General features: G+C 37.5%; 4 protein-coding genes across 7 annotated transcripts; 1 reads left to right on the top strand and 3 right to left on the bottom strand.

Moving 5' to 3' along the window:
• Window positions 1-94: 94 nt before the first annotated feature.
• Window positions 95-3,821, bottom strand: LOC110767221 (Erythronate-4-phosphate dehydrogenase family protein). 2 transcript variants are annotated; one of them, XM_021970700.2, is made up of 3 exons: window positions 3,409-3,821; window positions 1,710-2,521; window positions 95-663 (listed from the first exon to the last, which is right to left on the bottom strand). In XM_021970700.2, the coding sequence occupies exons 2-3, from the start codon at window positions 2,415-2,417 to the stop codon at window positions 430-432; spliced, it is 942 nt and encodes a 313-aa protein (XP_021826392.1). In that variant the 5' UTR covers window positions 2,418-2,521; window positions 3,409-3,821; the 3' UTR covers window positions 95-429. The 2 variants fall into 2 exon arrangements, with proteins under 2 accessions (XP_021826392.1, XP_021826400.1); XM_021970708.2 differs by lacking the exon at window positions 3,409-3,821 and adding an exon at window positions 3,097-3,286.
• A 2,419-nt stretch (window positions 3,822-6,240) lies between these two features.
• Window positions 6,241-8,354, top strand: LOC110767312 (uncharacterized). Its single transcript, XM_021970821.2, has 2 exons — window positions 6,241-7,125; window positions 8,180-8,354. The coding sequence occupies exon 1, from the start codon at window positions 6,699-6,701 to the stop codon at window positions 7,107-7,109; it is 411 nt and encodes a 136-aa protein (XP_021826513.1). The 5' UTR covers window positions 6,241-6,698; the 3' UTR covers window positions 7,110-7,125; window positions 8,180-8,354.
• A 1,862-nt stretch (window positions 8,355-10,216) lies between these two features.
• On the bottom strand, window positions 10,217-14,298 carry LOC110767288 (flavodoxin family protein / radical SAM domain-containing protein). The gene is made up of 8 exons (XM_021970791.2): window positions 13,221-14,298; window positions 12,996-13,111; window positions 12,453-12,628; window positions 11,871-12,061; window positions 11,698-11,784; window positions 11,204-11,361; window positions 10,911-11,121; window positions 10,217-10,823 (listed from the first exon to the last, which is right to left on the bottom strand). Exons 1-8 carry the CDS (start codon window positions 14,070-14,072, stop codon window positions 10,683-10,685), a joined length of 1,932 nt encoding a protein of 643 aa, XP_021826483.1. The 5' UTR covers window positions 14,073-14,298; the 3' UTR covers window positions 10,217-10,682.
• A 505-nt stretch (window positions 14,299-14,803) lies between these two features.
• Window positions 14,804-19,023, bottom strand: LOC110767167 (uncharacterized). 3 transcript variants are annotated; one of them, XM_088249461.1, is made up of 3 exons: window positions 17,631-19,023; window positions 17,028-17,441; window positions 14,804-15,177 (listed from the first exon to the last, which is right to left on the bottom strand). In XM_088249461.1, the coding sequence occupies exons 1-3, from the start codon at window positions 19,021-19,023 to the stop codon at window positions 14,804-14,806; spliced, it is 2,181 nt and encodes a 726-aa protein (XP_088105587.1). The 3 variants fall into 3 exon arrangements, with proteins under 3 accessions (XP_088105587.1, XP_088105558.1, XP_021826322.2); XM_088249432.1 differs by having other exon boundaries at window positions 17,028-17,545; window positions 17,633-19,023; XM_021970630.2 differs by having other exon boundaries at window positions 17,028-19,023.
• Window positions 19,024-20,151: the final 1,128 nt, after the last annotated feature.

Here is a 20,151-nt window from a genome sequence, read left to right as displayed (position 1 = left end):
CGCCATCTCTACCCTGCCCAATGAAGTTTCCTTGACATTAAAGCAAGTCTGGGAAATTCATGTGAATGTAATCTCTTGAAGGTATACGCGGAAGTAACAATGAAACAATATAGCTTTGCCTTTACTAGCTTTGGAGAAAGAGATCTTATTTACAACGAAATACAATCTTTAGACAAGGTATATACATTGGCGGCCAAATAAAAGACTGTTATCCCTTTCCATTACCCAGGAACTAGATATCTATCATACCCTTCCCTTCTAAACAAACCTCTCATCAAGCGTTTATGGAGAAAATTAAAGAGAAAATACAAAAACAAATAACTGTCAGCTACACAAACAGTGCTAAGTCAAAATCTGTAGTTCACGATGCATGTCAGACATAGACGAACTTAGCTGCCTTTGGAATTCGGTATGCCCAGATTAAAGGAATCACACCAGCCGCCTCTTGAAAGTTCGAGTGGTCGTTTGGTAAGTACGGACCAGCAAACCGACCCCGATACCAATTCCGAGACAAACGCCGAGTCCAATACCGACGCCAACTCTCACACCAGCGTTGAACCATGAGAGCTCGCCATCTTCCCCATCCATATATTCTGTCCTCCTCCAGTACAGGTTGCTGTACTCTTCCTCATTCTCTGGCTTGTAGTTTCCGTATTCTGCTACCTGTAATTCAAGAAAGATTAGGGAATCCAACACCCCAAGCAAAGAATAAATAATGAAAATAAATGAGATAGAAACAGTTAAACGCATCAGATAAGGATTACGAAGAATGATATCCAACAAATGAAGGAAGACATAAGGTCTAATTATTTACCCCTTCCTTACCCTCTTTAAGAAGGAGGGAAACCAGCTGAAAAAATTTCATGGATGCCATCCTAACCAGGGTAATTAAAGCTCTCAACTACTAACTTCTTGCCCTCATTACCTATCCGATCTAAAGGAAAAGAGGGAGAGTTAGGGTACAAACTATGGATCAAAGTTAACAAGCTCAGTCCGATTTTTTAATGGACACAGGACACAACTTATGAACAATCCAAGATAATAAAAGGCCAATCCAACCTCAGAGCACTGTCTACAACTACCCAGCAGAATGTGGTCCCCACAACGACAGGCCATCGGCACATGTCTTTGGACGAGGCCAATCCATGTCTGACTCCAGAAAAACAAGGATTTGAAAAACAATGCAACAGAAAACAAAATGGGCAATTGAGTATAACCCCATCACTTGAAAACTGTGCCCTGCCCATGAGACCCATGTGCCATGACAAACCATTAAGATAAGATTCTGTTTCCAAGTGCTTGTATAACAATAAGGGATTTCAGTAACAAGAAACATGTTTCTGAGTAGGAAGCACAGGCAGTCAAAAGACCCGCAACAATAAGGTAACAAAGAGCAACAATTTCCCCATACCGCTATATAGTTTCAGATCACGGAGCCCTGCCTCTCACACGACGAGATTGTTCAATAACCTCATCTACCCATATGACTATAAGGACTGGAGAACAAAACTTAAGATGAATTTCTCCATGATAACAAACAAATACTGAGCCTAGACTGAAGCACTAGATGAACACAGGAAACTATTTTGGAGAATCAGAACCTAGCCCCTTACAACATGCACATGCCAACACTGCCCTAAGACACCATATGAACGCAACTAAGGCAAAAAACTGAGAGAACATATTATCACACAAATTTCAGTATGTACCTCCATAGCAAGCCCAGGAGAGACATCTTTCTGGCATTCAGTTGTCTCGTACTCGGGGATCGCATCCAGCGTGCTCATCCTACTATGTTTCTTCCGGAAATTAAGCTGCAGGGTCTTGGTTAAGATGATTGGTGTCCCAGAGAAGCAGCCTGTGATGTAAACCTCAATGGTTGGTGCAGGTAATTCAGCGCCACCAAGTTGTTTCCCCTTCAAAAATCCAGTGCCAGCGGTAATCTCTGATTCACAATTCATGCTCCATCGCTTGGCATTGCTTTTTGATTCACCAGTGAAACCATTGCTATTAGACATATCTAACACCCCAGACAGGATGAGATCTTCTTTGTCAAACACCTCAAATTTTGCACTTCCCGTCAGCCTTATGCTGTCTGTATTCACAAATGTGGCTTCTTCAGATTTCTTATCGACCCGATCCCTTCTAAGATGTGAAGAGACACCTTCGGAAAAAATGCTACTTTTAGCACCATTGATTTCCAAAAGGGTATCTGGGAATAGAGGAATGTGGTTGAGAGTAAGATGCTTTGGGGTTGAATCATCGACCTTAAAGTTGCTAACCCTCACATAGAAGACTCTCAGATCAAACCAGGATGAAGCTAATTTACTGCAGGGCTGGTAAGGTGAGTATCTAATAATCTGGAGGTCAGGATTGGCAACATCCCCATTGTTCGCTCTTCCATTCAAACCATCCATTGTTAAGGAGGGTGATCCTTACTCAAATCCCTCAATATTGACTAAAATGGCGATGTCATTGTAGTATGAACTATACAAGGTGAACTCAGACTGGCATAAGAAACCTGTTAACAAAAGACAAGAATATTTTCTATGTTCAGATAATCACACCAAAAAATAAACCCCAGAAATCCGGATGGTCAACTCCAATCCATGAAACCAGAACATAATGAAGAAAAGGTTGGCTTTCCAAGCAAAAACGTATTTTAAGGGGAAAAAGAAAAATAGAAACCTAAATTTAGGAACAGAAACCCTTGGAATGAGGAAAAAAATAAGTCAAACTCACAACTGAAAGGGTACAGGCTCATAAATAGAATCTGAAAAGAAAAATATACATTCTCACTCTCCTTGCGAAAGATAAACAGAAACCTAACTTCATAAAAGCTAAAGATATGTACAGAAATAGGATTAGCAGAGAAAGTTAGCCAAAAAATATAGCAAATCAATCCAATTCGAATCAAATATCCACAAAAACTAATTGAACAAGCTGAGAAAATAGGAAAAACACTTGTTTTACAGATTAAAGTTTAGAGCTTAACACTGCACTGACATAATCTTCCACGAAAAAGAAACTTCAACCAAAAAACACAAAGAAGATATATATATTTTTTGTTCAGGGGATTGAAACAGGGAGACCCACCAGCAGCTCCTGGAATTAAACAAGAACTGAACAATTCACATCTCCGTCTTCAAATTCAATTTCGTGCAGTTTCAAAAGAAAGCAAACGAACTGAAACTCAATATATACAACTCTGTAATTATTTTCAAGACAATATTACAAAGTACTGAAAAGAAAAAAAACACACATATACATATATGCTGCAAAACCGCCCACAATTAGCCATCAAAGCACACGTCACGCAAGCAGCCAAATGTCTCTCGGTCTCGAACCATACAGAGCCACAAACAAATAAATGGCTATGAAATGAAATTTGAAATAAACCAAACTTACCAAGTAATTGTTTCAATTCCATCCACAATCTCAGCAAAAGAGATTGACTTCTCGAAAAAACAAAATCGCTTTCCGGTGTCCACCTCCAACTCCAAGGTTGAATCTTTTGATACTCGCCCAGAATTCGTGGCTACCAATATTAGTGACCCAAGTCGTCAAAAAAATCAAACAAAATAAAAAAGCAAAGTCTATTTCCTCTTTTTGGGTCGAAAAAAGGTTGAAGTGTGTGTATTCTGAAAGTCTCCAAAGAAATGTCTGAAATGGGGTGATGGGTTTTGTAGGAGGATGGTGATATGGGCCTTCTCTGACCTTTACTCATCTTCATCTTCTTATCCGATTGGGAGGCAAAGAATTTGCACTCACGAGGCTGCTGTCTCTGAAAGGGATAGGCATGGCCAAAAGCTTAGTGAGAAATTAATGGCTTTATTTCAACCAAAAAAAAAAATTAATGTCTTTAAATTTATTTATTTTCCTTCTTTGAAGGATAAAACTAAGGATTCAATGTATTATATATATATACGATAATCTACCTTAAATGAATGTAAACTAATGATGTACATAAACAAATAAAAAATAACAGCAACCAAAATAAAAAATAAAAAAAGAAGAAGGAATAATTGGGATGCTACTGTACATCTATATATGTTGTACAACAACAGCAACTATTCAAAGAGAAGAACACACGTTCAAAGAATATCGATATCGAAGATATATGATATATGATGTACAACAATAATTATTGGGAAAACTATTGATAAGAGATCATGCATATATGAAAGTGTAATAGAAAAATAGGAGATTTTTTTACCTCCACTTGACAAGCACACCCGTTTAAAGAATAGAAAGTGTAGAGCATGTTTAAAGTTTATAGGCCTTGTTCAGTTCATGAAATGGAAGATTCCTTTCTCACGTTTTTAAAGTAAATTGAAATTTGAATTGAATACACCAAATCTTTTATAAACTCAGATATAAAATAAGAAGCACACCCACTCTAGCAAACTTTGCTAAGCCTGCAATGATTCGATGTATGGAAGCACCTTCTCTTTGTATTTATCTTTCTTTGGTCGGTGCAATTTAAACAAGCCTGATAACACAAAAACTAAGGATCATAATAGCCATTTCTAGTCCAAATGCTTTGGGCTTGAAGTAAAATTGTAATGCATTTCAAAGCGTTCATTATATAGGGCACAGAAATAGCCCATTACAGGTTTGTGTAGGTGAAGAACAAACCCAATCTGGCCTTATTGAATTTGGTAACGTATGTTTAATACAACCTGCTTAGTTTATATAACATATGTTGTATTAGAATGTCATACATTATTATATTGTTGATTTAGCCTCCTTTAAGAAACAAGAAATGTGGCAGCTGCTCAACCTCTCGTTGACCATTTGACCTTGACAACATGTGGCAGCTTCCTAATGCCACATCACGATAACAAATCATATGTGAAGTCCCATTTGTTTCTAGACGAAAATAAATTAAAATCAGTTTGGAAAAATTATAGGATTAAAATTGTAATAGTTGATTTATCCGTTCTTGGACCCACCGGCCATCACATATTCGCCGTCGGCAGCTGTCAAATGCTTACGAGACAAGTCGGATGACGCGTCTACGCAACTTTCCACGAGTCGCGTGCGAGTTACGAACTTACGGGGACTATTTACAAACTTTGACCTTGTTGGTCGGTCAAATAAATCTTAAAAACCTTTCGGCAACCCAACCTTATATATATAAATGAAATGTTTTTTTCGTACTGTTATTATCATAAAATAGGCAAAATGTTTATTAGTACTTTTGTTATATTATATTGACATTCACTAGTATGGAAAACTCAATTGAATTCCTTCATTTATCAATAGCGTGCATGTCAGGCCCACAAAACATTTTGAGCTTTGCAAGAAGATCATGAACTCCCCCCACTTCCTCCTTTTTTTCAAAAAAATAAAAAAACCCTCTGGTTTTCTGAATTTTTTTTTTATGAATTCTAATTTTATTATATAAGAAAACCCAAAGGATGGGTGATGATTAATGAGTGACAAACCATATTACTAGTTGGAACTGTTAGTATCATTGTCACGCATGGCTACTCTTTTTAAGGAAGATAATATATAAATGGATAAAAAGAGAGTGGAAAAATGAACTCGACATTTGGATAAGCAGGCTTGCTCAAAAAGTCATATATTAATTTTGTAGTGGATTTTGTGTGTTTCTTTTTCTTCCTTTAATTAATTAATTTCGTAGGAATAGAAATAAGAACAAAGGGACAGGTGCCAAACGCATACGCATCAATGATGAAGGCTGATAAAGTGGGGCACACTCTCAAACGAATATTGATGAAGATGATCGATTTCTATCCATCCATCCATCCATCAATCCATCAAAGATGAAAGATCAAACATCAAGGGTCAAGAGGTAGTCTGTAGGGTACAGCTAAGAAGTAGAAGTAGGGTATCAAAGCTCAAAAGGCGCGAAACCCGGGGAAGCGACACAGGTGGTCAGACTGCAACACTGAGTCTCACAGTACAAGTGCATCCCATCTTTACCCACGTAAAAATACAAAGCACATGCCCCTCCCCCTCTTTTCAAATTTCATCACCATAATACTAATAATAATAATATTATTATTATTAATAAAAAAAACAAAAACAAAAACAAGCCATTAGCCCTTTGGTCCAACCCTGAAGCCCTAGCTGTAGCTAGCTAATAATCGTACCCAAAAACAAAATAAAATATAAAAAGAAAAAAGACACTAACCATGGTAAATATATGGTTACCCTGAGGCTCAGCCACCCCCATATATTTTCATAAGAGGCTGATGGATGGATGGAGGCTCTTATTTTCTCTCACTGCCTTTCGACCTCATTTCCTCCTCCTTGTCTTTTCTAGCTTCTTTATTTATATAGAAAAATGGACAAAGGAAAAAAGGGAAATATAATTATTTCATTGGCCTTTGAGCTTTTAAAGATTATTTGGTTATTTTAATCAGTAGATAGTAGGAGGAGGTCGATTTTTATTGGGTCTTGGATATGACTCAAAGAAATTATTTTAATGGGATTTCCAGAATTTAGGTGCAGGTCAAAGATACGAGTCTAGTTGCTCTCCCCATTGAGACCTCAGGGAGGGAGGGAGAGAGAGAGCGAGCGAGAGAGAAGCTAAGGGTTATTTCTGGCGGTGTGGGGTTTAATTTTCTCTTGAGAATTCAGATTAAGAGAAAAGTTGTTGTCTTGGAATTATAATTATCAAAAGCTTTATTGTTATTATTTATTTGATAGAGAAAAAAAATTCTATTATGGGTAAGAAGAAGCCTCAGAAAACGAAGGAGCTTTCAGTAGCTATAGCTGAAGCTCCATCAACTGGAGATGAAGGGCAGCAGCAATCACAGCCTCAGCCTCATACCCCAAGAAAGAGAGGAAGACCTCGCAAGATCATTGAGAAAACTGAAAGCACTGAAGAACAATCCACACCACAAACAGAAGAAGCTGCTGCTGCAGCTGAAGATGTTGAAGAACAGTCTAAAAAAGCAAAAGCCACGGAGGATGAAGATCAACAACAAGAAGAACAACAAGAGCAGCCAAAGATAAAAGAAGAAGAACCCTCATCGGCTTCTGTGAGAGGAGGTGCTAAAAAGGAAGAGGGACAAGCTAGGCAGCCTTCAAGAAGTAGAGCTAGGCGGAAAAGCAAACCCAGAAAGAGTAGCTAAATTAGTTACTTTCATGGTAAAATTTGTTGTTCTTGTTCTTCCCTCTTTCTACGTTATGTCTGCAACAAAAAAAAGTTTTGATCTTTGAGATGTTCCCTTCGTTTTGCAGCTCCTGGGTTTGATTATATTATTTCACTTTCTTTCTCTTTTGCATAATTGATTGATAATACAACACGTGAGAAGAGAAAGAGGTGGACTTGGCTTTTATCATAATCATCTTCTTTTCTGTATGCAAAAAACTTTCCAAGTAGTTAAAGATTAAAAAGACATGGATTTGATACTTTTATATTGACTAGTAGCTCATGTATTGAGATTGAGCAACTGGGTTTGTTGTGTCTTGTTTGGTTGATGAAAATATATTAGTTCAGCTTCCTATCATCAAAATTATTATTATTATTATTATTTTTCTTTCACATGTGTATATTTGAGGATTGGAGGAAAATGGAGGTTTGTGTGTTATTTTACTTCTAGGTTGAAAGGGGAAAGAAAAAAAAACAATAGAAATGAAAATGAAATAAGTACAAGGGAATTGGGGGCAATGAATGAGGAGTGAGAAAGCGTTTGGGGTTCTCAGAAAGAAGAAGATTGCAATCTGGAGGTGGGGAAGATCGAAACAGAAATCGTATTCTTGCTGAGTTAGCTACTGCCAGTGCCAGCTCTGAGTAATTCCCAGTAGATGCCAAGTTCCAAGTCGCTGCATCTGGCACGTGATGCTCACGTTCTAATACTAAGAAGCAAAAGAAAAACACTCCAATCCAAGCTACCAGAAAAAGCTGCTTTTATAAATATAGCTCTAGCCGCCTCAGGAACCCAATAAGTGGTTTTGATAGGGAGGACGTGGCAGTTAGGGGTTACATGGGCGCGTTAGGTGCCTTAGCTTACTGTCTCGTCCATTGAGTCTTAATGAAGGACAAAGTCAAAGAAAGATGTAGCTTGTGGAAGTAAAGGTCATAAGTTACAGCAGGACGTGTTTAATCACAAAGCAGCTTCTTATTTTCCTGTGGGCAACAAAAAAAGAAGTAGAAAAGTCCAATTTATTAATACAAAGTAATTTTCTTTTATTGTTTCAGAAACTTTGTTCGAGGAAGATGAGAGAGTAGGATGGAATGGATTGGCGCAGGGCTGAAGCCGCGTCTGTACGTGGTTTTTATTTTTTTTGGGGTGGGGTCCATATTTCCTGCTTCCACTCATCAACTTGTTGTGCCCACCTGAATATAAACTCAAACCAGCCACTGTTTGATTGAAGCGCGATGGGTTGTATGACACTTCCTACAAAAGCAAATTAAATTGCGCAATGTCATCGCGGGCCTTTTTTATTTTCTTCATCTATTTTTAAGTAACTTTTTGTTTTTTTTTTAATAAAAACATGAGAAATGCTAGCAACCTTCTCTCTAACCTTCTCCTTTGGACCTTCTCCCCTCTTTGCTTGACATGTGTCATTCTCTCTACACTTAAAACAATGCCATGAATATATTATACAAGCTAACTTTTGCTTTCTAAGTTTACCCTTATACATGTATTCAATTTATCCAAAAAAAATTCTCAACTTTCTTACCATCTTATTATTTTTTTATATAAAGAAAATATCTGTTTATAAAAAAAAGAAAAGGAAATGTCCCCTTTTTTTTTAACGTCAAGTTTAGACTTTTAAAAAAAAAAAATCTAAACCCTTTGTGTTTTATAAAAAAAAATAAAAAAAAGGGACATTTCCTCTTTTAAGAAAAAAAGCACATATTTTCTTAAAAAATATAATTTACATTAAAAAAATATTAATAAGATGGTAAGAAAGTTGTGAATTTTTTTTGGATAAATTGAATACATGTAATAAGGGTAAACTTGGAAAGCAAAAGTTAGCTTGTATAATATGTTCATGGCATTGTTTTAAGTGTAGAAAGAATGACACATGTCAAGCAAAGAGGGGAGAAGGTCCAAAGGAGAAGGTTAGAGAGAAGGTTGCTAGCATAAAACATATGGGTGGTGCTAGAGGCACCAACTTTGGACACCAACTTGCTCACCAACTCTCTAATAGAGGTGGAGCCCGCCAATACAACGGGTCCCACGCTCTATTAGAGAGTTGGTGAGCAAGTTGGTGCCCAAAGTTGGTGCCTCTAGCATTTTCCGAAACATATTAGGATGAGAGAGCTTGAATAGGATTAGAGTTGTGGTGAGCTCGATGGTCCATAGGCATTGCGATTTCTGATTGTTGACGCATATGGAGATCTTATATCTCATCAAGTCTTAATTAAAGTCTTTTAATAGTTAAAATTATTTAAATGCACATGTCACGTCAGTTCATTTAATGGTATTTTTCGGTTGAAAAATATTTAACGGTTTTATGGGGTCAAATAGACGGAAGTGATAAAGCGAGAAAATTGTCAATATTTAGAGATTCTAGGGGGTTAAGTGAGAATTTCAGTTTCATAGATAAAGTGAGATTGAGTACCCGTTTCAGAGGGTAAAACAATAATTAAATCTAAAATTAATGCCTGTTTCAAATTGGCATCAACAGTTTAAACTAGACTGCTTTCAAATCGGCAAACGCATGATCAACTGAACTTACTAAAACCTCTTTTTATACATCTTCGTTTTCTGTGTATAAGAACATTATTATACACACAAGAACAAGACAGGAGAGATGAAGACACAAGTCATTCTATGGTGAAGATGCCATATATGGATCATAAATGTGAACCTCTATATTAACCACATAATTTATCTAACTTCATATTAAGCACAAGATTCATCTAAATAGTAACTTAAGTTTAATGAAATGATCATGTGGATAATATCAAAATATTTCATTCATGAGCCTCTAATTTTGTCGGGCTAATCTTTTGAAAGAGGTCTTTTTTTCCTTTCAATTTTTGGGTGGTCTGTTTGGTTGAAAATGAACTGAAAATTCTCATGAATGGGAATATCCACAATTGACTGAAGCATGCTCGTGAAATAAATTCACTGATATGACACAATTTCCTTGGCCTTGTAGCAATCACAAATTATTAAATAAACACCCGGAGGAGACAACATGATACTAATAATGCAAGAACGAGGTGGATGATGTGTAAAGATGTGTACGATATTTTTTTTTGTCAAAGACGTGTACGATATTTGGAGGGGGTCCGAAGATGACAATTTTCCATTTATAGAATGACCCAGCGAACAACAATTACATAATTAGTAAAAAAAACATCAGCAATAATAATACAGGGGCCACTGAGGCAGGATACATCGCCAAATATTACTACTAGGTTCAAAGGATAATAGAGCCAAAATGGATGCTGAGCTGACAACACGGTAGGAGCACAGGAAAAACATTTTCATCGACTCGACTGCGAAGGGTGTATAGAAAAACTTAAAAGACTTTGCTGAAACATAAAAGCATCAGAGAGTAAAATTTTCCCAAAAACAAGCAGAGGATAACTAGAATACAAGGGGGATAAACTATTTCAACATTTAAACAATAACTTGTGCCTATATCAGTAGACTGTAGTCATGTTGTGCAAAACTGTTTCAAAGAAGTAAACTACAAGCAAAACTGTTTCCTAAAACTCCATACTGATCCAAACCTGGTCGTCACTGGTTTGATCTGTGATGACGCTCCTTCTTGTATCGAGACTGATACGGATCAAATCCACCTTCCTCTGCACCATAAACAGCCCATGAAGGTGTGGCAGCCATGTAATCCTTACTGTCAAAAGGTCTTCCGGAAGACACCTGAATTTTCCATAAGAACCGATGAATGAACAAATATTATCACCCAAAAGGCACTCTTAAGAGTATATAATTGTTAGAGGCACACACCAGATCATGAAACTTTTCATAGTCTATCCATGTGAACCACTGGCCATTGATCTTGAACTTGTCAGTTTTTGCCAGGAGAACACAACATGAGTGGACATGCTCACATGCCACCTCATATTCCCCGTTACTTTTCAAAGCTAAGGCCTCTGAAAAGGCCTTAACATCAGCATGCCATGGCACATTCTCCATGGTCAACTTTGATGTAGCAGACCTGTCAATAGATCATTCTGATTATAGAACTCGACCATTTTAAATGATAAGACTACTTAGAAACCAAAGAAAAGAAAACTTACGATCCACAATATGTAACTCCTTTGATTTCAACAAAATCAGGATTTCCAATGCTAAAGATGTTATAATAAGCATCAATATCTTCTGTATTCCACCCTTTCACCAGAGTTAAGCGATAAACAGTTCGTTGCTGTTTTTCCTTAAGAGATTTCAAGGAATCCTTGCAACAAAATTCAAGCATGCACATAAGTAACACCAAAAATACTAAATCATACAAGAGGAAACTGAATGGTGTCAATAAGATTTTTTAGATACTGTTTCATTGATTGACTATTGAAACTCATACAGAATTTAGACTCTGACAATAGGTTGAAACATATTTTTTCTGTCCAAGAACAAGCTCCATGAGAATCAAAATTCTGAACCAGTTATATTAGTAAAATATTATGTAGCAAAATACCCTTGGTATAAACATTTGGTACTTCAGGGCATACAAAAAAATAAGAAAGGCATAAAAAATTGGGAATTCAAAGTTTCAAGTGGATCAGATACTTACAATGAATCGCTCCCAAAAATCCCCAAAAAGTGGCCTGTCAATTGCCTTCAAACTCTCTTTAGTTGCAGCATCCACACTTACATATAACTGAATGCATTGAAGAAGTCAACAAACAATTCCCAAAAAATACACAAATACCGTGATGTAAGACAATAAAACAGGGGCACACAAACCTGTGTAATGGGTTTCAGCATTTTAATCTTTTCAGGAAACTGAGCATTTGTGACTAGAAACGTAGAAATCCGTCTCCGATGCAGCTCATCTACAAGTGCATTAATCTCTGGATACATGATAGGTTCACCGACAAGTGATAAGGCACAATGCCTGGGAGAGAGACCCTCTGTTAATCGCTCCAATGTAACACCTGCAGGAGAAGATATTTCACAACAATAAACTTAGTGGATCTAGACAGTATTAAATTTCCTAAGGATTTATTAAAAGATCCAAAGTAGAAATCACAAATCTAGAACTCTAGATTTAATTAGTTCAGCAGTTGGACATCAACGACTTTAAAAGAATTACTAAGGAGAAATTCAAGGTTGATGATACCAACTATGAATCACAGTTAACTGCTTTCAGTCAATTACTGGATAGTTGATGATAGTATAACCAAATAGTTTGGGAACCCTACAAAATCACATGTCTGCCTAAAATTTCTTTAATTCATCACTGAGTCAGGCAGGCTTGTGGAACTCAAAACACCTAGTCCATTATCCAAGAAAGTATTTCTTCCCAAAGACACACACAAGATTTACCAGGAACTCCTTTCATTTGTTTGATCATTTTTGTGTGCTGGTCTATGGCAGAATTGACAATCTCTAATGGATCATCCATCTTCCACTGCCAACTCTTTCCAACAGGATTTGTGTGATGCCTCCAACAGAAAACACATTTGTTCGCGCATGCCAAACTAGGGGTTGTCTCCATGCACCTGTTCCATTCAAAAGTTGACAAATTTAAACTGCTAGTTGAGGCAATGTGAAACACATAAAAAGACTGCCAATATACAAGTACATGAAACTATGTAATATATAGCAATTTGAATTTATAAGCTATAAAAAGACTGGCAATTCACGCTCATTACATAAAGCTTATGTAATACACAACAAACCTATACATTATGAAAACTGTAAGGGGGGCCTTATGTTTTTTTTTTTCACTTCATGAAAACTGACATATAACAGTTAAATAATAAGCAAAAAATCTGCACATAGACATGTATTCACAGTCACACAGACATGCACATATGCGAAAGGATGGTGCAAAATCTGCTCCAAATCTAGAACAATTTCAGTTACCTGTGACTTTCTATGCCATAAAATGAGTGCTTGTAGCAACCTCCTCGACCTCTAAGCTGTGACTTTGTCCATCTACAGATTTTGACACCGCTATGTGAACCAATAATTTTATACCCCTGGATTTTTATCACAAATAAAATCAAAGCCAAACAACAGGATACAAATCCTAAAAGGCAATTACACAACTGAAAATCTTCCAGAAAGAGTTTGACTAAACAAGCTTACCTGTTTTACTAAGCTTGCCCGAATCACTGGAGTGACCATCTCTTTTTGACCATTCACCGTCCCATTAGTTTTAGTCACCGTCACTGTCCTCCTTCTTGAAGGTCCTTTACCTGCAATATCCTCAAGATCAACAACCTCCGACTCCACATCATCTTCCTCCTCATCATCCTCGTCTGACCCATCAAAACTCTCAGCTTCGCATTCAGCACCAACCCCATTACTCAAAACCCCACCATTTTCAGCCACGCCACCCTTCAAAAACCTCAGCACCTTCCCACTCCAAGCCTCAAAGACCTCGTCTATATCACCGCCATCCACATCACCTTCCCAAATTGAAAATATCTCATAAGCGCCCAACGCCCTCATCCTTTTTGCAACGTCCTTTCCCACCGCATTGAACGTAGCGCCATAGGCTCGGCTTCCAACGCCGAAGACCGCGAATTTGCAATTAGAGAGCAACAGTGATCCCACTCTGAAGTCCTCCGCGCTCTCAGCGAGCCAATTGGAGAAGAACTTGGCGTTCGCCGGAGGCTTCCCATCGTCCCAGGTCGAAGCGATGATTAGGACGAGGGTCTCTTTAGGGAGGTCTTCGGGCTCGTAGTGGTTGGGGTCGACGAGGTCGAAAGCGAGGCCGTTGGAGGTGAGAAGATCGAGCAGACGATGAGCTAGGGCTTTGGAGGTACCCGTTTGGGAGATGAAGAAGAGCTTGCCTTTGCGAGGAGAAGAGCTAGGGTTAGGGTTTAGGGAGAGTTTGAGTTGCTTGAGGCGGCGTGATTTGTAGAAACAGTAGAAGGTGGTGGCTGAGAGGAGGGCTAGGAGAGTGAGCCGTGCTGGGACTGAGGATAGGGGCATGGCGGGAAATGAAATTTCTGGTTTTGTTATTTCGGAAATTCACCTGAGTGTTGTGGAGGAGGCGCGAATAAGAGTCATGCCCGCGACCGTGAGAGTGATTCAATTTCAGAGCCGCGAAGAGTGAGAGAGGAAGCAGAAGACGGCGATTGGAATTTGGGTGCGCAAACTTGTTCGGCCCAAAAATATGATTCGAATTTTTGGGGGTCTATTCCTTCTTCTTATTCCTCGTGCTAATAACGTGTTATGCTGATAACCTGTTATATAATTAAGGGAAATTGAAATGAAAAATAGAGAAAGACAATAAAAATTATTCTCTAAAACTTGCTATTATAGGCATTTTACTCACAAATTATAGTTAATTGCTATGGTGGTCATCCACATTCTCATATATTTATAACAGTTTAAAATTAAGTGCCTGTTTGGCATTGCTTATTTGGGGTGATAAGTGATTTTTTTTTTAAAAATGGGAAACCTAGCCCGTTTGGTAAATTATGAGAAAATCACTTATTGATAAAAATTGTTGTGAGAGAAAACTATAAGGGAAAGCAGTTAATTATGTGTGTGTGTGTGTTTTTTTTTTTTGGTTCTAAGAGAGCCAGTGGCGGATGCAGGAATGACCACTCATGGGGTCATAGTGTAAACTACCAAATAATTTTTTAAGATGAAAAAAATATTGAAAATGAAACGATAGTACTTTCACTCATAATTAATGTCAAAAATAATATTACAAGTTACAATTGTCCACGACGAGGTTTCATATTTTGAAAACGTAGCATTATAGCTTCATTTTCAATACAAGCAAAAACATCTCTCTCAATATAAACCAACAAGCTATCATTCAACCACTCATCTCCCATTTTGTTCCGAAGTGGACCCTTAATAATATTCATGACGGAAAATGCCCTCTCCACTGAAGCTGTTGCAACCGGTAAAACTAGAGCTAATTCAATAAGCAAATACACATAATTGAATGCTAGATGTATCCTTGTCTCCACCATTTTTTTTGCAAGATCACTAATCCCTTTCAATTGAGAGAAGTCACTACTCAAACGCACATAATGAATATAAACCTCAAGTTGATCTTCAAGTGCCAAAAGATCATTATCTTGTTGCGTTGATTCAGCTGCACCAAAATGGATTCAGCTGCATCTTCAACTTGTGATACTCGCAAGTGCACGAGCCGTTCGGTAGTATAACATATGTAAGTGCGAGGTCGATTCCACAGGGATTGGTGATTGAATAATCCAATTTAGTTTTCCTATACAAAACAGAAGAACAAGAAAGAAAATAAATAAAACAAGAAAGAAAGAAAAGAAAATAACTCAAGTAGATAAGTTCCCAAGTTCAATTAGATTAACGGATTGATTCTAGCTAAAGTATGATTAAGCCATGGTGTTTGGTCAAAACCTTGTGTTCCTAATTCCCTAATTTGATTATTTGTTGTCTAACCTAAAATTAAGCATTAGGAACCCATTAAGCATAGAAGAACATTTTAAACAACCAAGTATGTATCTAATCCCTGTTGTCGAATGTCCATACATACTCTTCCTATCCATAGTTCAATTCGAATTAAAGCATGGTGTCTACTCTTAATTCAAACCAAGATAGCTAACATGCAAGCCTAAATGGTGATCAATCATTCAAACTAGCATATTAACTTATAAGCATAATGAATAAGAACAAAAACCATAATTGAAACTTGGAAACTAATTAAACTTGAATACTTAAGAAAGAATGTACATTACAAATAAAATTAAAGTAGAACTTGAAAACTTGAAGGAAAATTTAGTAAAATCATTTTGTTACAACAATTGACAACTTGAAAGGAAACTAAGAGAATGTGAGGGAGAGAAGGGAAAGGAGCTCTAGAGAAGTGTTTGAGAGCTCCCCCCTTGGGGTGTGTTTTGAAGCTTGAAGACTTCTCTATTTATAGGGCTAAGAGGGAGGAACATCATGATGAATTCCAACACCACCATTCCTCTTTTAATACAACTCATAACTCTCACTTCATCTTGTCTATGTTAGTGTGGTTGGAATCAATTCCATCCCATACTTCTTTTGCTGCTCTTGAAGCTTTCTTCACATGGGTTTTCAAAAGTGTTCAATTGTGGCTGCCTTTTGCTTCCAACCCATGTGGTTTTCTTTTGATTGCTGAAAAGAAATGATTCTTCTGAACCAGACTTGGTGTAGGAAGGCCAGAGGTTTCAAAACGTATCCAATGAGGTTCAAATTTGGATATGTTATACTAGACACCCATTGGAACAACTTCTATGAAGAAAGTATTCCCATCGGAGCAGTAGAAGTATGCGTTTTGAGCCTTGTAAGTTGGCTGCCGAACAGAGACTGGAATTGACTTCATTTCATTTCATTTCTTTCTTTTTGCTTTACATGCATGCACATGCTTCTCTTTAATAGCTCCAGCATGTACCAACTTGCTCCTTTAGACTTTCATAGCTGGAATGCCTCCCTACTTCACTCATTATGTTGGGTACAAAGTCAGTTATGGCTAAAAGGAGGCACATGGCTAAAAGCTGGCAGCTGCAAATCCTCCTGAGCAGGGTTCAGTGTTGGACGGGCTAAGGACTCTAGATATGTTCAATTGGGCTGAAATTTTGATATGTTATAGTACACACCCATTGGAACAACTTTCATGAAGATCTTCACCTCATCCGAGCCCCATAGAATGCTGATCCAAGGCCAAGAAGTTGACCTACGAAACTGGGCTGACAAGGGTTTGTAGCCAAAATTAGTTTGTCTTTAAGCTTTTCTTCCATTCACCCAAATCAGGCCTTAACATGCATGGATTGCATCATTTCCTATTCAAAGCCATCATTGTTACCTAAAGCTCAATGAACTGAAAGATAAACACAAAAATGATTAAAAGCACAAGTTTAACTCAAAAAACATAATCAAATCATAAGCTAGAAGGATACAAAATGATATACAATTATGAACCGATCATATCTGAAAACTCTTGAGGATAAAATTGAGCAAGGTGAAGTAACTTTTGTTTATCAAAAGCTACAAATGAATCATCCGGACTCAAACATGCCAAATAATTAAGCAACTCAGTATTTACCTCATTGAATCTATCATCTAACTCCGTAAGTTGCTCATCAATGACATAAATAAAGAGCTCCACACGATAATGATGACGATTTGTCTTAATTGGAGCGTTACGCCTTGACCTTCCGGGAAGTACAAATGCCTCATCCATGTTAGGAACTTCAATATGATGTTTGTCACAAAATGAAGATACTTCATCAACCAATGCATCAAACTCATTATTCCTCATCCAATGTAGCGTTTCCTTGCATGATTTCACTAAAGCCATCGCATTCACAATTTCTTGATCCTTCTTTTGCAATGCTTGTGACAAATCATTTGTCACTCCCAATATGGCTTTCATCAAGAAAAGGTGAAATACAAACTCAAAAGTAAGCATTTCCCTCATTAATTTATTTGCTTCACCGGCAATATCATTAGGATTATCATCAATAATCATTTGAAGCACATGAATCACGGATGAAAACATAGAAGTGATGCTAATTAAGGTACCATAATGTGAGTTCCATCGTGTGTCACCGGCACGTTTGAGACTTGTTTCTTGATTTAAGCCTCGACCCGTTATAAGACAATCATTTTCAAAAGCTATCACAAGTTCTTCTTGGAGTTGCGCTCTTAGTGCATCACATCTCTTGCAAGATGCTCCAACATGATTAACAATGCTATTAGCCGTTGTGAAGAAAGAAGCAATGTCAATATTTTTCTTTGCCACGGCAACAAGAGCTAGTTGAAGTTGATGAGCAAAACAATGAACATAATAAGCACATGGTTGTTCTCTCAAAATCTTCGTTTTAAGGCCATTCAACTCACCTCTCATATTGCTCGCTCCATCATAACCTTGTCCTCGTAGCTTGGAAAAGCTCAAACCATTGGAAGAAAGGAATGTGTCAATAGCATCCTTTAGTGAAGTTGAAGTGATATCGGTAACATGTTGGATGCCCACAAACCTTTCAATTACATGTCCTTTGTCATTCACATAACGCAACACCATAGCCATTTGCTCTTTTACCGAAATATCACGTGCTTCATCCACCATTATAGAAAAGAATCTATCATTTAAATCACTCATTATAGCAACAAGTGTTTCAAGGGCACATGAATTGACAAGATCTTTTTGAATGGTAGGAGCTACTAGCTTGAGATTCCCCGGAGCATTTTCAAACACAACGGCCCTAACTTTCTCATCATTGTCTGCAAGGAATTGCAATAGCTCCAAATAATTTCCCCTATTGCTTGAAGTGGCACTTTCATCATGGCCACGAAAAGCAAGACCTTGTCGCAATAAAAACTTAGTGCACTTAATTGATGCAATCAAGCATGTGCGATAAGCCATACGAGCTTGCTCAGAGTGTTTGTTCACGGCCATTTCAATATGTGCATTTTGATTCATCAAATTTGTAGCCTCTTCTCTAGCTTGATTATGAGCACTACCAACCGGTCCAACATATGTCTTCATTCTTTCTCTCCCCTTCTTCCAATTCTTAAAGCCTGCTCCAATGAATGCTTCACTACCCACTTGTTCAAAATTGGATTTAAAGAGATAGCAATACAGACAAAATGCAGCATCTTTAAATATACTATACTCCAACCAATCAAATTCATCAAACCATTTAGGAATGAATCGTCTATTAATTCCCGAAATGCTACTTTGTGGGAAATTATGACCTCTAGGTTGACAAGGTCCTTTTTGTAGATATGCCCTTCGGATCTCATCTCTAATATTAGAATCATAATCAATCATTCGAGTTCTTAGTCCAGGGTCTGCCTGAAGATTAGCCAAAACCCCATCTAACTCACTTTGTCTTGAACTTGAAGTTGAACCCAAAGTACCAACATTATTCGAACTACTAACCGAAGATGACTTTCTCTTAAAAAATCGTTCCATAATTCTACACATAAATTAATCAAAATAAAAACTCAATCAATTAAAGAACACACCAAATCTATACCAATTAAGCACAACAAAATTCATAAATTAAACCCATATATGTAAAAATAACCAATTATTCAACAAATCAATACATACATCAACTAATAAATCTATAACCTATAATCAAAGTTCAAACCATCAATTTCATCTAAATAATTACGAATTTGATTTCAATTTAATTAAATATATCATACTTCAACATTAATTTAGGCTTAGGATTTAGAAATTAGAACTTACTTGAATTGAATTGTAAACTTTCACAAAAATAGTGGCGGCAACGGGAACGGCTGGTGGTGAACGGCAGCTAGCACCCTTGGCGGCGGTGGCAAGGGAGGAGATGGTGGTAGAGGTCTTGGGGAGATTGGGGTTAGGGAGGAGAAATATGAAAATTTGGAGTTTGGAGGGTTTGTTTTCGGGTCTGTCTGCTGTTAAGAAGTTGCAGCCCGTTTTTTTTCTTTTCTTTTTTAAAGTCCTAGACCAAAACGACGTCGTTTTGGCTAGGTCATTTAAACAAAATTGCATTGCCCAAAACGACGTCGTTTTGCAAGGCAGTTTTTTTTTTAAAAAAAAAACTGAAAAGAACCCCAGCCACCGAAGCTTCTTCTTCTCCATGGGGTCATTTCCATGGCGTCCAAGGGCAAAAACCAGTCCCTAACACTAACCTCCAGATCTGCCACGGGGTCGTCTGACCCCATTGACCCCATGGTGGATCCGCCTCTGAAGGGAGCCAAAGCTCAAAAAAAAAAACTACATAAACAAACTTTTGGGTCTAGCAACCCCACTCAAATCTTCCAGTAGATAATCTCCAAACCCTTCAGGCACACCCTCCCAAAAATTACACCCCAAATCTAGGTTTGAGCTTAGAGCTGCCAATTTATCCGCAAGGCAATTTCCTTCTCCATATTTATGAGAAATACTGCCAATTTATCAGCTAATGAGGTGCTTTCATTTTTTGATTATGCATGAATCAATTTCGAAGGGCTAAAAGTCACTTTTGGTCCCTGTAGTTTGGCACTTCAACCACTTTTGACCCTGTAGTTTCAATTCCGCCAATTTTGACCCTGTAGTTTCGTATTTGTAGCA

This window comes from Prunus avium, chromosome 1, assembly GCF_965620075.1.
Source record: "Prunus avium chromosome 1, drPruAviu1.hap1.1, whole genome shotgun sequence".
Taxonomy (NCBI): Eukaryota; Viridiplantae; Streptophyta; class Magnoliopsida; order Rosales; family Rosaceae; genus Prunus; species Prunus avium.
Note: the sequence above shows the minus strand (reverse complement) of the source record. Positions and strands in the feature narration are given on the sequence as shown.

What these genes read in the sequence shown, in the direction of transcription:
- LOC110767312 (XM_021970821.2), top strand. Translation starts at nt 6,699, where the DNA reads ATGGGTAAGAAGAAGCCTCAGAAAACGAAGGAGCTTTCAGTAGCTATA.
- LOC110767167 (XM_021970630.2), bottom strand. Translation starts at nt 19,023, where the DNA reads ATGGAACGATTTTTTAAGAGAAAGTCATCTTCGGTTAGTAGTTCGAAT. An exon ending in AGAGTTTTCAGATATGATCG is followed by an intron (nt 15,178 to 17,027) that starts GTTCATAATTGT and finishes CAACGCAACAAG; the next exon opens with ATAATGATCTTTTGGCACTT.
- LOC110767221 (XM_021970700.2), bottom strand. Translation starts at nt 2,417, where the DNA reads ATGGATGGTTTGAATGGAAGAGCGAACAATGGGGATGTTGCCAATCCT. An exon ending in CTCCTGGGCTTGCTATGGAG is followed by an intron (nt 664 to 1,709) that starts GTACATACTGAA and finishes CTTGAATTACAG; the next exon opens with GTAGCAGAATACGGAAACTA.
- LOC110767288 (XM_021970791.2), bottom strand. Translation starts at nt 14,072, where the DNA reads ATGCCCCTATCCTCAGTCCCAGCACGGCTCACTCTCCTAGCCCTCCTC. An exon ending in GGGCAAGCTTAGTAAAACAG is followed by an intron (nt 13,112 to 13,220) that starts GTAAGCTTGTTT and finishes ATAAAAATCCAG; the next exon opens with GGGTATAAAATTATTGGTTC. An exon ending in ATTTTTGGGAGCGATTCATT is followed by an intron (nt 11,362 to 11,697) that starts GTAAGTATCTGA and finishes TTTTGTTGCAAG; the next exon opens with GATTCCTTGAAATCTCTTAA.